At 45.3% G+C, this 16,270-nt stretch overlaps 1 protein-coding gene across 6 annotated transcripts in view; it reads right to left on the bottom strand.

Annotated features, from left to right (window-relative positions):
* SLC4A11 (solute carrier family 4 member 11) overlaps positions 1-16,270 on the bottom strand; it is a 96,591-nt gene that overhangs the window by 26,301 nt on the left and 54,020 nt on the right. For all 6 annotated transcript variants that reach the window (XM_085577460.1, XM_085577462.1, XM_021526814.4 and 3 more), the window contains 3 exons: positions 12,663-12,869; positions 7,972-8,056; positions 483-608 (listed from right to left, as the gene is read on the bottom strand). In XM_085577460.1, the coding sequence (XP_085433586.1) occupies positions 483-608; positions 7,972-8,056; positions 12,663-12,869 (418 nt within the window). The remainder of the gene's footprint in view (positions 1-482; positions 609-7,971; positions 8,057-12,662; positions 12,870-16,270) is intronic.

The raw sequence follows: 16,270 nt of genomic DNA, 5'->3' as shown, positions 1-16,270 counted from the left end.
ATAGATATATACATTTTAAATGTATTTATTTTATTTTAACACCTATAAGACCTAACCAATGCTTGTCTGAACTGTGACTGCAGGACAAGCTGCTTCTACAACTGGGATAAAGGATTATGTTTAGCTCTGTCCCAGGGATTTCAATACTGGCAATCAAATCTAGGTCAAAAGCACAGGAGCTTGTACCCAGAAAAATGTGCAAATAATTACATTAAGTCAGCATATTTCAAAAATACAGTAGCATACATCTGTACCAGTCCAAGTCAGATGATAACATCCAAAGCAGTGTTCAAATTTTTATGGTTTTCAACAAAAGCAATGAACTTAATTACAAAAAAATCCTTCAGTCATGGTTTTGGGTTTGTTTTCCTCCTGTAAATAAAAACTTTCAGAACTTTCTGTGACCAGAATGACACTTTAAATACATGGAATCAAATGCACAAAAGTGGTAAGTTGAAGAAGCACAAAACTGATGAACTCACCGATAGCTCCACGGGTATTTTCATCATTGAGGGACCCAAAGGCAATGGATGGAAGGAGGCAGGCAAAGTACAGAAAGATCATGGTTGTGATGTATTTCCCTATAGCTTTGTTGTTCCCAATAATACCTGGGGAAAACCACAACAAAAATAATGCTGGTAAAGCACTGAAAACCTTCTCACATCAGCCATAGGCACCGTTAGTTCATCTCAGAAATTCAGTCCACACTTTAAACATGTAACTGAACTGTTAGCATATTATTCTGCACAACCCACACTCTTCTGTTCATCTGGGACCAGAAGTAGCACCAAAATTGCCACCAGACATTTCTGACATCATCAAAACAGGAAATACAAGAAGCTTTTTGCTCAGTTTTGTCACTCCTCAGAGCTTGGAAGAAGATCAAGGCAGAAACTCTGTGTTTAGGGTTCATAAACCCCCACCCTGCCTTTTTAATACCAATTTTTCAGGCATTCTGGACTTTGTCCCTAATGAGCTTCATGACAATCTCTTGTCTTCCCTACTCTTGTCTTGGGCAGGAAAACATGAAGCACTTCATTTTTCCCTAGACAGAAGTCTAAGGCTGTAGGTTTGAGTCAATAATATGCTACCCCAAGCCAAAAAATGGCAGTAGGACACAAAAACAAACAGCCCCAGAGGTCAGGAATGGCTACATGAGGTTTTCTTTAAAAAGTCCTGCTGAAAGAACATCCACTCACCCCTCTCATCTCCATCGGAAAAAACACACCAGGCCAAAACACAAAGCAGCCAGAAAGAGAATTAAAGTGTCAGAATATGAATTTAAGAGCCTCTGAAGTAGCTTCCCTTCCCCTTCCTGTTTTCAGGCTGATGTTGATATGAGCTCACTGGGGATGCACAGGAGAAAGGATGAGATGACAGCAGCTGATGTTGCTCCAGGAGAACACAAGTTTTTCCACAGAACAGAGAGGATGCACTGGAAAAAGTCTCCTCAGCCTCCAGCCTGCCTGTGCCACCATCCTTGATGGTGCTGTTCCTCTGAGAAAAGCTGGGAGAGCTTGGAGCTGCCCAATTTCCCTTTCTGGAAGGCTCTAGAGCAGAGAATTCCCCCACAGGAATCTGCTCTGAGCTCCCAAATGCCCATCTGAGCTTTTGCAGCATCAGTGCCTTGCTGAGAGAGGTAAAACCCAATGAGTTGGATCAGATAAAGGAGGGCTTGGCTTTTGAGGTTATCAGTGCCACACTGGAAATCTTTATCACCAGAATGAAAAGAACAAAAATCTCTCCATGACTTTGGGATCTTATCTAACATCTGCTTTCTGCACCATTTGCAGGGCAGAGATAAGGATGGGAAGAGGATGTAAAAACCCAAAAATCAAAGGTGATGTGTAATGAACAGGCAGCCACATGAATAAAGGACACCTTGTGAGGTGCCTGCTTGCAGGCAGGAGAGGGATAGACACAAACAGCACTTCTGACGCTCAGCCATCCCCAAACTCCAGGCTAAAACCTGACAAGAGACACCTCAAGCATGCAAATATGAGCTTGACATTTTGAGAGTCATCAGACCAGCTGTTCCCAGGCAAATTCCTTTGCATTTATTGGGAAGATTCAGAAACCATAGGTCACATTCCTGACCATTCCTGGCAACCCAAAGGGCCTGGAATTTAATTCTCACAGATGAGGACATCCCATGATGCTGGGTCCAACAGCTGCAGGCTCCTACCTCACACTCCACACAGCTCAAAGCCTTTAGAGAAAAGGAAAAATTTAGCAAGAGAAACAGGGCTGAGGGGTGGTTCCATGAGGAGACACGGTCACATTGTGGTTCAGAGGATTCTCTGTCACTCCAAAATATTGCTTTTTGGACAAGGGAGTCTTTCCAATATGAAAGGTCAGGGGCAATGATGCCTGCAAGCTTTGAAATAATTTCTGAAAGGACAACCAGGTCCAGAGAAGCAAATAATATCTTTTCTTAAAAAAGGTTCAGGTAGTTAAGCCATAGTATGAGAGGGCAGAAGGAAAAAACCTTGAAGAGCATCACAAAAGCTCATTTTCAGTTTCCATCCTGGCAAAGGAGCCCTTGCTGGCCGTGGAGGTCCTTATGCATAAGGACATGGCCTCAATCTGCACCAAGGGAGGTTCAGTTGAACATCAGGAGGAATTTCCTCATGGAAAGGGCTGTTAAACACTGGAATGGGCTGTCCAGGGAGGCAGTGAGTGCCCACCCCTGGAGCTGTCCAAGGAAGGACTGGAGGTGGCACTCAGTGCTCCAGGCTGGTGACAAGGTGGGGATTGGGCACAGCTTGGACTCAATCTTGGAGTTTTTTTTTCCATCTTCAGTAATTCTGTGATTCATCCTGGCTGGGTCCGAGACTCCCAGCACTTCCTTTAATCCAAAATCAGCCAGATAAGATTCTAGGATCAAGAATCCTTCTGGTGGGCAGCAAAATTTACTTTGTAATGGAGACAATAATTACACCAGATTAAGCACACTCCTTCCCAAAGCTGATTGCTCACTCCTTTATTACAGTCACGACCAAACATTGCCTCTCCTTGTACAGATCCACCTGTACAGCCACAGGCACTAAAAGCCAGCATTAACAACTGTTGCCCTGATTTTTAGAAGTGTTGTTTTTTTTTAGTTCTTTTGAAAGTTTTAAAATTCTCATAAAACTTCTTTAACCTTCTAATAATGTTTACATATTTCTACTGGAATTCTCACGCACTGTTCATGTAAATAATGATTGGTTTACATTCTTCTTTGTGGGAAAAGAGAACTAAAGAAGCTGTTAGTTTAACCAGTGTGGTTAGAGAGGTGGCAATTTCATCCTCCAATTCACTGTCACTTTTAGAATTCTATATATAACGAAGTCAGAAATAAAATTAGCTCTTTTTATCTCTTGAACTCACCAAGCTTCTGTGTACTCATTTTGTGTCCAATAACAACAAACCACAATTTACCTTTCTGCCTTTTTAAAGCCAGACATTTTCAGGATGTTCTGCAGCCCATGGACTGCTGTGGCTTCATTCAGAAGGTGGTGAGCTGCATTATGATGGCATTTCATCTGTGACAGGCTCACAAAGCCACTGAAAAATGTGTCACTCCACCTGCACCATGGAAATTTACGGCATAAAAATCAACTCTTGGTCCAGCTGTGGAATTTGAGTAGCTGATTATTACAGGAGCATTCCCCTGAAATTAAGGTATAGCTACACACTGGAATGGGGAGCAATTATGTTCATCAACGTGGCAGTTCCATTTTACCTGCCTGGATTTCTGAAATGTCACAATTTGTAGAGACAAGGTTACAGTTTCAGGGGAAACTGCAGCAATTCTGATCTCACTTTGCTTGGGATTCCACAGCAGTAAGTTAATGACCAGCAGCCCTAAAAATTTGGTTTACAGCTCCTGAGGTCTATTAATTGTATATTTACTAAATCAAAATCATAGCTCGTGGACAGTCTCTGAACTGCCTGTTAATGTTTTTCCCAATTCTCTGAAATATCCTATGCAAAGAAAGTTTAATTACACTGACCTGCAGCACAGCAGCAAGGTCATTAAAGCCCTAATTAAAAGAAAAAATCATATTAAAAACATTGTAGAACTCAGAATACAAACTTCTAATGTCCTCAAGCTGGGCTTTCATTTATGTGATGGTTGCTGGACTCTGCCCAATGTTGTGAAGATGAATCTTCCCTGAAGTCCTGTGAAGAGTAAGTCACAGAACAAGTGGGACTAAGAACTCAACTGGAAAAAGAAATCCACTCAGGGAGTTTGGAGCAGAAGCCAAGCATATGCTGAGAGCAGAGAGGCATGAAAAATCAGATCAAAACTCAGTCCTCTCCCTTTCCATCTCACTTCCTCAATCCATCTCCCAAAAGATCCTGGGCCTCTTGGAAGGAAACATCCATTGACAAAACATGATGCAGCTTTAGAACATTCCCATCCACCACGGACACAAAGAGACCCCAAAGCAACCCAGGCTGGATGTTTTGGGGAATCATGATGACAAGTTCAGGATGTTAAACTTTGTACTCAATGGTATTTAGGGATGGAGGGCTGCAGAGTGATGCAGGAGCTCCCTCATATCTGATTTAGGGCAAGAGAGGCATGGAAGAGAAGGAGTCTGCAATCCCTTTATTTCCCCAGGAATGGAATCCTGACACACAAGGTGGCCAAGGCAACCAGGCAGGAAAGCTGATGAGGTTTTGGCACACACCAAAGCCAGCCCATGGTCAACATTTCAGTTCTGGGTTCAGATCAAGGTTTAAATTCTGAGCTACCTTAGCCAGCAAAACAAAAGTTCTCTTTCAAATCCCATTTCTCCAACGTTTTCAAGCCTTCCATTTAAGCATGCCCAAATTGCACGGAGCTTAGGAGATCTCCCTCCTCCAAAACACCACAGCAAATCCCAAGGATGCTGCCAGCAGACCTCAGGAGGTGATTAGAGACCCTCTGCAGGACCAAGGACAGGGAGAAATCCACACTTCCAGCAGGACTATCCACCCAGCACAGCCAGGTATCAAAGACACAGCCCCAGAAAAAACAAGGAGAAAGATAATAAACCTCAGTTCTCCTCTTTTTCCTTCATCTTCCCTCCCCAGGAGGTGAAGGAATACAGATATGTAAAAAAAAAAGCATCAAAGCTCACCACAAAAGTCTCAGGCACCTCACATTTCCCACTGGGCACTTCAGGCACTGCAATTGTGTTTGTTCCTCTGTGTTGTACCAGAAAATAACACTGAAGAATGAGGACAGCAGCTTTCAGGAGTTTCAGAAATCTCGAATCTGAGTCCAGGCAGAATCCCCTTTCACTCAAACCAGCCTCAACACAAAAGAAATTTCTGGAAGCTCCAGTTTGAGGCTTAGAGTAATACAATTGACACACAAGTGCTTTAAGCCAATTTGACAGGATCAGGATAAAGTTCAGCCACACTGTTTTTTTTTAAGACTGAATTCTACACACAAAGATCACAGCCAAATGGAGTAAATTTCCAGTTTAAAGGAAAACTACAGGAGTTCTCAGGCTCAGTATAACCCAACTGTTCATCTTCAGATGCTCCTGCTCGAAGACATCTATTAAAAGCCATCTTTATCACCAAAATCCTGGAAAAAAAGTTTAGAAAACTCTTCCTTGATCCTTTGACCCATTCAGTAACATGCACAAGACTTTGCCACAAAACAAAGTTGACAAGTTCCTAATCTGGAGTAAAAGGGGGGAAAAAAAAAAGATAAATACTTTTCCTTTAAGGATAATTTGTGCAGTGTGTGAAGAGGACCAATCCCACAAAACTCCAACAGGCCAAAGATTTGCTGGTCCTACAAAAAGCCTCATTATTTATCACCCTGCTCCTGATGGGTTTATCTGTCTAACCCCAAACCCCGGGATGCTTCTCAGATTAAGGATTTAGAGACTCCAACCATCCAAAACACAGCATCTTTGTAATTCAGAGCTCTTTGATGGTGCACATGTGGCTGTCTGGAGTGCAGATACTGGGATAGTTCAAATCCCTCGTGTTCTGATGCACCACTGCTTTGAGATGCTCCAGGAATTCCACATTCCTGATCACCTTCAGTCTCAGTGGTTTATGGCAGATGCTTCATGCTCCATCTGCTTTTCATTTCAAGCAGTTCCTTAAAAAATTCGTCCTAATTTCTGGTTTCTGGGAAGAAATGGCCATAGTAACACACAGTGCTTTTTTAGAAAACCCCTTTCTCCCCATGAAAGGGCACAACTGCTCCTACACTGAGAATACCCCATTTGAGCTGAAGTAGTTCTGGAGTTTCACTGGGCTCTTTTCCACTCTCCAGAAGCTGTATTACAAAACACTGACATTTTATCCCAATTTTATGCCCTTTCTGTACATCAATGTGTGCAAAGCCTGCAGAGCTCACAGCCAAGAGCCCAGGGCTGAGGCAGCACCCACAGGGTCATTTGGATCCAGTCAGAGCCACAATAAGGACCCTGAAAGGGGCTTCCAAGTCTGCTCATAGCCAGAATTGGCTGCAGGACCAAAATCTGATGTTTTTGTGCCTGCTGGGCTCAGACAGGCACAGCAGACACTGCTTTGTCTTGAGGTGAACATGGGTCCCCACAAGGCTCTTCTGCAGCACTTCTCAATATCCTATTATAATGAAAAATGAGCCTTTGACAGCTCTAGAAAGCAACAGCCAAAGGGATGAAGTGTCCAGATTGGGAGCTGAAGTCCCCTGCCAGACCTGATGCCAGTGATGCACATGCCAAAAAATTAATGTTTCAGTTTTATCCAAATCCTTGCTGCTCCCTGAAAATTATTTTACATCCTCTGTCCTCTTCAAAACACCCTCAAATCCCCAGAGAAATCAGCATTAGCTTTCCTATCATACCAAGTCTTCTGAAAATAAGTTTCATCCCAGCAGTGCCAAAGCATTTGGAGAAAGTACTCAGCACTCAGCCCCTGTGCTCAGCCAACATCTCATTGACGTTCCTCTGCTGGTTGGAAGGGAGTGAGGACACACATCCACAGCCTTGGCCAGGCTTCTCTGAAGCTTAAGCTGCCTGTGGAAGGTGGCTTTGCAAGAGAAGACTCTAAAAATTTGGGTTTGGGTGGGCATCTTGTTTTTTTCATGCCTAACCCAAGTAAGATCACCCTCATCTCATGAGCCCTCACAGCACCTATGCACTGAGGAAGGCAGGGACACACACTTGAGCTAAAGTGGATTTAACAGCAGGATGGGATAAATTCCTGATTTATCTGATAAATCTCCAAGGCTCTCCCCGCCTACACTTTAATTCTCTGTTTTATTTGAACTTTCTGGGTATGAGATTGAATATATTACCCAACTCCCCAACAAGCTGCAAGAAACACGTTACGATGTCAGGCTGGGGCTGTGTAATCCCGCTTCGCCCTGAAGATTCCGCCCAGCCTTCAAGAAAGTGAAAGTCTGTGAGTGAAAAGGCAGAAAAGAACTCTTAAAAACCCCAAGGCCACGGTGGGAGCTGCATCAAGCTGAGGCTCACTATAAACACTGTGTGCTGCTCCTGTGATCTGGCGGCAGCGGACGAGCCGTATCCTGTTTTTCACAACACCGGGCTGAACTTACTGCAGCTCACATTGTGTTTAAGCATTCTCAACTCCCACAGCATCATTATAATTAGTGTGGAGCTAACTTGCAGAGGCAGCAGAAAGGGCCTATCAGGCCGGCGCTGAGTAATTAGATTGCAAGGAGTTGATCTGAGTCTACGCACGGCAATATTTGATCCATTTAATCACTGCTTAATAAAAATTAAAATCCTCATCTACGCACAGCCAGCACCTTCATTAAGGAAACGCTGCAGGAGCCTCACCTCTAGTGCTCCACGCTGCCCATTCACAGGTTTTTGCCAAAACACCCTTTAAAACAAGGGCCAGGAGAGCTGTTACACGTATCAAAGCACACATTGAATGCACACTGTAAACAGGACATCACATCACAAAAAACAAAATCCCCAATCGGGGCAGCGCTTCCATAAACATTGGCCAACGTACCATCGGTGAAGTCCAGCGCGTACACTGGGAATCTTCGTGCAATGTCATCAGAAATCCCCTTGCCAATATTGAGAAAGTCGTGCAGCTGAAGAAAGGAAGGAAGTGCTGTGTCAGTGTAAAGGCTCGTGCATTGTTTAAGAGATTAAGCTCCTTATTCAACCCTGATAGGAGCGAGAGGGCTCCTTATGAATAGGGCATTCAAATCCCATCTTGTCATGATAATAAAAATAAACTCGACGGGATTCAATTGATATCCTCATAGCATTGTAAAAGAGAAAATCCCCCTGACCACCCTGTTTTCTTCCCTTCCTTCCCTTTTCCCCCCTCCCATTCCTCTCTGCATCCCTGTTTTGCAGGTGAGGGAGCTGAGGAACCACTGGATGGATCAGACATTGGGTGCCCTGGGGTTAAACACGTCTGAGGTGCCTTCCCCATCCCTCCATACAACTTTTCTTTTAGATGCCAGCAAAAAATTCCCCTAAATCCACCTGAAACCTCTAAAAGAGAATCCCCAACAAGTGCTTTTTCCTTGGCATTGCTGTGGCAAAGGAAGACCTCAAAGAGATGTGAGGGAATTCAGGCTGTCTACACCTCAAACTCCACCAGCAGGGAAAAGCTTGAATAAATCCATACAACCAAGCCATAATTTCTGCTCATTAAAACACAATAAAAACACTGGGGAAGGGTTCCAAAAATCCAACATGTTCCCTTTTATTCCTGATTTGGGGGCCTGCAAGGTGCAGTGGGATTGCTGATAGGATCTGCTGCTCAGCACAGGCAATGAGGAGCTTGTCAGGAATACGTGACAGCTGCTGTTGACTCTCAGCCTCCCAATCCTCACAACTCCTTCCTTATGGAAAGCACATGGAAAGCATCAGGGTAGGCAACACTTACAAATGAGGCACCTGTCAGATTTTTTCCTGTTATTCTCAGAGCACACAAACCACTCTGAAAATCAAATGCACCTTTATGCAGTGATAACAACCCCAGGTGCCTCAGCTAAAACATTTCATGTATTTGCTGCAGAACCAGGCACAGAAGAATTATAACCTCTGCTAGGGAGTGTAAGGGGGGAAATAAAAATCACAGACACAAAATTTACACCGACAGATCATCTCAAAGCAGCAGGGAGCTCTTCCTTTGGCTGCTTCATTGTAGGAACTGATAAAAATGACTGCTTTAGAAAAGTACAGTGCTCATTTAATGGACTACACACAGCTTTGCCTTCCCTCCTGGGACTCACCTGTTTGCAGCACCTGGAAAATCAGAACCACGAACAAAATAAAGAAGGGAATCTTTTCCTTTAGAAGGAAAGGGCACAGCAATCACTGGGTTTGGGGTGCAAAAGAGGACCAACCCCTTTATCAGTGACCATATCATCTCAGATTTCAGTTATTTCAGTCATTTCTGTTGCAATTTTCCAATGCACCTGTAGGACTTTTCGAACTTTAGGACAGTTTCAACTCTAACCTGAACAACCAGGATGAGGAGACAGATGTGTTGCCAGCAGACACCATCTGCATTTTAAGCATTTCCGAAAAATCCCTGTGCTTCAACCATATTTGGTGGCAGAGTTGGACATCAAAGCCAGATGCACTCGAAAAGCAATTTAATTTTTCCCCCCAGTAAGAGATTCCTGAAGGCATGAGTCAGCCAGAGAATCACAATGGCCTCAGACTGGGATGTTTACTTATCATGCTGCAATGAGCACGGGGAAAAGGATGCTCAGGGTGTCTCATCTTCCAGGGAAGGAGGAGTGTGGCTGCTGCTGGCCTGGGGCAGCAGGGAGGGGGTTCTGGGGAACAAAGCCTGTTCCAGGCAGCTGGAAGTGTGCTGAGGAGGAAAGCACTGCCTAACTCATCCCACAAGGCACCAGGGTTATGCTTAAGACTCGCCCTGATTTCTTCATGCACTCATTTCTTGTGAGAAACGAGGGTAGGGGGTGTCAGTGGAACCTCACCAGTAGGAAAAGCTGTTCCTTCTGTTGGGCTGATCCTCCTGTGAGCTTTCCTCTCTGCTCTCTACCCTCAGACTCAACCTGGGCTGCACCAGAGATATCACAGAATGGTTTGGGCTGGAAGGGACCTTAAAGCCCACCCAGGTCCACTCTGCCACGGGCAGGGACACCTTCCACTAGCCCAGGTTGTTCCAAGCCCCGTCCAGCCTGGCCTGGGACACTTGCAGGGATCCAGCTCCTCTGGGCAATCTGTGCCAGGGTCTCACAGGGAAGGATTTCTTCCTAATATCCCATCTAAATCTACCTCTTAATGCCATTCCCCCCTCTCCTGTCACTCCACGCCTTTGAAGAAGTCCCTCTCCAGCCCTCCTGCAGGTCTCCTTCCACTAGGAGGCTGCTAAAAGACTGAGTACAAAAGATAAGAAAATACAAAATGCAAAAGGCTAAGTTTACTGGCATTCAAAGTTACAGCCCTTTTTGGTTTCACTTTTATCCCCCAACCTAGCCAAACAGATTAAGTTCATGAATGTTTCCACTTTGCATTCTACAAATCTCTCCCAGCTTCTCGCCATTATTTGGGTTAGATGAAGAGGCTAAGCCAGCACTTAGCAGCTACAAAGCCAAACAGAAAAAATCTGCTCCAACAACTCTGACTCTTCCTCAGCCCTCCCCAACAGTGCTGGGGGGCTGCAGGAGTATTTTACAGAGATCAGGGACATGAGCCTGTGCAAAACCACTACATCCTCCATATCCCCCTCCTGCTGATGCTGAGCACACACAGACCCCTCAGCAAATCCACACAGGACACAAAATCAGAGCCAGAAAAACATCACAGCTGGTAGGGGCTCCTCCATGAACAAAATCACAATTAGATGCCTCAGTAAACAAGAGGATTTCAGGCTGACTTAATTATGATTGAGTACATAGCCTAAATAATCCTCTGAGATGAGCCAAGGCAAAGTGACAGTGCTGTAGGCACAGCAGGGAATGTGACTGTCACATCCCCCTCAGTATTTCAGCAGAGGTAAAAACAAGCACTTGCAAAAATCCCACTCACACCCAGAATTTAAGGACTGTTTCCTCTCCCATCACTGCAGGACCCAAGAGGCCAGATTTTCATGTCACCCAGAGACTTTAACACTTTCCTGAGAGCTCACTTGTCATAGTCCAGGGGCTCCAGGGAGGGTTTTTATTTCTCTGGGGGTGGCTGACAGGTTGAAATAACACTCCTGGTCTCACATGGGCTTGTGCTCATATTAAATGCCTCCTCTCCACAAGGGAGGAGATGATAGAGATGGCTCTCAGGAGCTGAGGAAACCAGCCTAGGAGCTCAAATCAACTTCACCTCTCCAGGCAAACTTTGGCTTGCCAGGAAATCTCCTTTCGCAGCTCTTTGTGCTGGCAGGGCAAGGTGAGGATACAGAGGCTGCATCTCCCAAGAGCTCAAGGATAAAATGGTTTTGAAAAAACAACACTTCAGCAAATCCAGGCCCACAGCTGTCAGTGCCAAAAGCAAGAGCTGAAGGAAAAAGTGTCACCCTCTACAGCACTGGCTTGGAGAAATCAGGATTCTGCCTGGCCAAGGCTGCTTTTCCAAGCAGGCCAGCAGGAATCACCAGTCTCAGGGCCAAAATCTACAAGCTCAGTGTCTCATCCAGCTCTCCTCACCAAACCACAGAGCAGAAAACCCTCTGGAGACATTTTTTTTTACTATTTTTAGCAAAAGACAAAGTCAGACACTTTAACTGCTCTAAGAAAAACCCATTTGAAAGGCCAGGTGTAGAGGGTTAAACCTACTTTAGGTAAATTATTACTCCAAATATCCCTGCCTTGCATGACCTGGGTTTAAAGAGGGTTTCAGGACTTGTTCTGCAAAGTTAAGAGCAGATATGGGGTCTAGCAAAGTTCAAAGCACTACCTATAAGCAAGGGGATTCCACAGGAAAAACATGAGCTTTGCTCATTTCCAGATGTGCAGATCAAACCCTTTAAATCTATTCCAGGGGGAAAAAAGAGTGATAAGTGAAGCAGCTCCTGCATTGTAAGCAACCCAAAGCTTTGGGGTTATTTGTACTGCAGAGACAGGAGCAGCATGTTGGAGATGGCACAGTTTGTTTTTCAGGTATGCTGTCTGCCTAAAGAATGGATTTCTGAACGGAAAAACAAAGCAATGACCAACACACAGGAAATTCCAGAAAAGAAAGCTGAGTTACAGCATTTCCCTCGAACTTTAAAGTACAAAGCAAGTAATGTTTTACAGAGCTACAGATCAAACAGGGAGAATTCAGGCCAAATACTGACAGGCAACTTTTAAGTGAAATTACCGTGCAGAGATGGCCAAGAAGCCTTTTGGCTGCAGGAAAGCCAAGCAGCAGCTTCCTTCAGAGCCTTCTGATTGTAAGGATTAAGTACCTTGGACTGACAAGGAGCAGGGATCCATTAATCCCACCCTCGACTAAGCATCTGGAATCAAAATCCTGTAACCATTTCAACCCCCAAATGCTCTGCATCCCTTCAGCACCTGCCTCTTTAAAGTGGCTTTTTGGAGATTTACAGCAGAATCTGAGGAAGGTGGATGTGCACACAGCAGAAATTTGGGGAAGCCTTGGTGTTGGGAGCTTGCTGGGAATGCTGCTGCACGCACTGGCCTCAAGTGTTCACCTCCTCAGCCCAAATCTCCTTGGATGGATGGATTTGGACACCAGGGCATGGCAGAGGTGCTGGCCAAGCCTTACCTTGAGCTGTTTGTTACCGTGTGACTTGTGCCCATCTTTCATTCCCGAGGGTCTCTGATTTGCCACCGTCAGCAAGTGGCGTTGGTGCACCAGGGCCTCCTTGAACTCCTCCTCAGTTTTGGTTTCCAGAAGCTTCTGCCGGAAGGTGATGTCTGAAAACATCGTGGCAAAGGTCCTGCCCACCTCTGTGGCTGTTTTGGTGCTTTTCTAAGCAGGGGAAAAAAAATTACAAAAAAAGTGCTTGTAAAACCATTTAATTTTACTTCTAAAAGATAAACCCTGTAATTTATCCTTCTGAAGAGGAACCTGCCCAGCTCCCAGGATCCCAGAGAGACCTGAGGGAGAAGGGCACACCCTCTTTTACTTCCTAACATCTCAGGTATATTTTTCAGTACTTTAAGCTTTTGAAGAAAAGACTAATATCCACTCTGCTTCTGTAATTATTACTACAATGTTTACCATTGGGGGGAAAGGGAAAAATACAGGATTAAAGCTATCAGCACACACAGAATTTTCAATTCCGTGCATCTTCTCGGATTTTTTGGAGTTTGTGCCTAATGTCTCCAGTGGACTGTCCCAAAAAAAATTGATTAGTTGTTGTATCCTCACTTCAGATGCAGGGTCCAGTGGGGTATATTGCATTTCTCAGGCAGTCTAGGAACTCTGTGGGGGATTTCAAGGGTTCCTGTTTAATAGCATACAAAGCTGACCAGTTTATAGTTTTAGGCATTGCTCTTTCCACTCCCAATAAGATATCCAATCCCTGTAGCAGATGAACACACATCCACAGCAGGATCCTCTGGAGCCACCAACACAGGTCCTGAAGCCCTGATTGATCTTTACTTGATCAACTTCCCAGAAATCAATCCAAAGCTGAATCATGCTGAGTGTGCATTTTATCCCTGATTTCCCTTCAGGACAAGACAAAAATCTTTGTACTTAACAGCACCTCAGCACTGCTGCTCCTGGGGTGGTGCTGCAGGTACTGATGTCTTACCTGAAAGACTGAGATTACTGTGCTCGTCTGATTACTACTTTCTGGGCATTAAAACTCAATTCACTTGGTCACTCTGGGATGATTTTGGCTACACAAGTGGAGATTGAGAGCTCTCAGCTCAAGTAACCACTGGCACAGAGGAAAGGATGGGAAAAAAAAAGGTGGGAACACACAAGTTGCTCTTGTCTGTCCTCACTAAATGCCTAGAAGGGACAGGAGTCTTGCAGACGTGAAAAAAAAAGTGGTTATTTTCAGGATTTAATATTACTGTGAGACACAGGCCTGATCTGTGGGGGGTTCAGCTTCCAACAGAATCCAAGCTGCTTTCCTACTGCAGGAAATTAAATGCAAAGGGAAGAGTGAAGGAGGCTGAGGTCCCCACCCCTGCACAAACCCACCAAATCCAAGCTCTCCAAGTGACCTGCTCACTCGCTCCTGCTGTGGCCAGGACAGGTAAGATACTTGCCAAGACTAAATTACACAGAACCACAGCTCATTAAAAGCTCCTTCTGACGCCAAGTTTTAATCCACCCACCTCATCGACACTCCACACACTCATCATGCAGCAGCTACCAGAGACACCCAAACATTCCCCAGGCCTGGAGAATCTCCAAGCTCCTCACTCTGCTGTGAAAAGAAGAGTGAGCATCTGTGATTGATCCCAATTGCTTCTCATGATTCACAACCGAACAGATGAACAATTTCTCCATGGACACAACCAAATAATTCAGTGTGGGTGACGCAGAAGCGCAGGCGTGGGTGGCACTGAGCTGGTCCCAGAGTCATTGCTAATATTGGCCTTCCTCCATCACTCACATCACCCTCCTCCTCTCTTCCACTTGCTCAGAAAAATTGTGGCTGCCCCATCTTCCCTTTGCCCCAAAAAATTGTGGCTGCCCCATCCCTCAAGTGTTCAAGGCCAGGTTGGATGGGACTTGGAGAAACCTGGGCCAGTGGAAGGTGTCCCTGAACATGGCAGACGTTGGAATGAGATTTTCTTAACCCAAACCTTTCTGGGATTCCATCACCAAAAATGTCCCTTCAAACACTCACTAGGGCACATTCAATTTAAGTTTCTAGGGAGAGCTTTGGATATAAGTGAAGGATTTTGCCTGGGACTTGCTTTTAGAGGCTGTGAACCAGCCTGGATTTGCCATCACAGAGGAAGCTCCACCTTTCACCCCTAAGAAGCAACAATCCTCGGGCTGGATGCTGCAAGGATTGCTTCAGCATTCCCAATGCTCTTCCCATTTTATCTTTACCAATGAGCTGAACAGTTTAGAGAGGACAGATATTTGCAGGAAGACTCTTTTTTTCTTCCTTATTCCATACTAGCAAGGCCAAGAATCTGGATTCCCAGCATAACAAATGCCCATTTTGTGGACTTTCCTCCCCCTCCGTTGAATGTGTTGCTGTCAGCAGGTTAATTATTTTAACTGCTGCACCAGAAATGCGCACTTGGGGCTGGCTCCACCAACCCATTTAAAGGAAAAAAGCACATTGGCAAGTGCAAGCTCTGTTGGCCTCCACTCCCTTCCCTTAATTTGATGCTGACCACTGGAATTGCAAACTCTCGGGATCCGAGCGGATGCGGAGCCGTTCGCCGGGTGCTTTGCACGTAGCTGGCCCGAGATAACAATGAGGGAGAGATCCATGGAACTGCACACAGCTCCAGGTGTTCTCCCTCCTGCTTTGAACAAGGAACATCAATATGTTTTCAGCCTGTTGGCTTCGAGGTCGATGCCAAAAGCATCGAGTGGCTCAACTGGGAAAGACCTGCCAGAAATCCTGGGAAAGAAGGAAACACCAGTATTCCCATTTAAACGTGGGTGGTGGTGAAGGGGGGAGGAGACAGGCCAGACCAGCAGGTCCCAAGGTCACACAGATAGCATTGAAGAGCAGGAAACTGAATCAGGACATATCCTGTCCCAGGAAAGGTCCCCAACCTCTCCAGCACCTCTCAGGAGCACAGACCCAGCAGCCCCAAGGTGTAAACAGCCAGCTGGAGTGTGAAAAGGTCTTGAGCTTTGAACCATTCAGCCATCAGCTGGAAGAAGCACCTTGGTCAGGCCAGTGCTTTCTAGGAAGACAGGATGGTGATCCCCAATTAACCTTGAGGCACCCCATGATATCAGAGTCAGACCTGAATGATCCTTGTGGGTCCCTTCCAACTCAGGATATTCTGATTACAGTAAAAGTGTTCTACTGTGCCATCCTTGTCTACACCAAAGCACCAGAACCTGAGCAAGCTTTAACCTTGCTGTTTCATGTGCTAAAAGCTTTGAAAGATCCAAAGGGCCTCAGGAATAGGCTGACCTTAAAAGCACCGCAGCTCCCACAAAGTCTCACCCTCACTGCAACAGAGCTCAAAAAAGAATCATCTTCCTCTTGGCTACATCACCTCCAGCTGCTGCAGCCACATGTGCAGGGAAAATGTCAGCCCCATCAGGGAAGTTTGTTGGGAAGCAACCCACCAGACCTTTGCCCTGGGGCAGCAGCTGTAGGCTCACAAGGGCTTTTCAAAAGCTTGGCTTTAGCAAGGAGCTGCGTTTCTTACTTCTAAAAATAGCAGCTCCAGCTGGAGAGGAGAATCCATGGAGTGTTTAGGGCA

This window comes from Lonchura striata, chromosome 4 (genome assembly GCF_050655825.1).
Source record: "Lonchura striata isolate lonStrDom1 chromosome 4, ASM5065582v1, whole genome shotgun sequence".
NCBI lineage: Eukaryota > Metazoa > Chordata > Aves > Passeriformes > Estrildidae > Lonchura > Lonchura striata.
The sequence above is the reverse complement of the archived record's forward strand: the minus strand, read 5'-3'. Positions and strand labels throughout refer to the sequence as shown.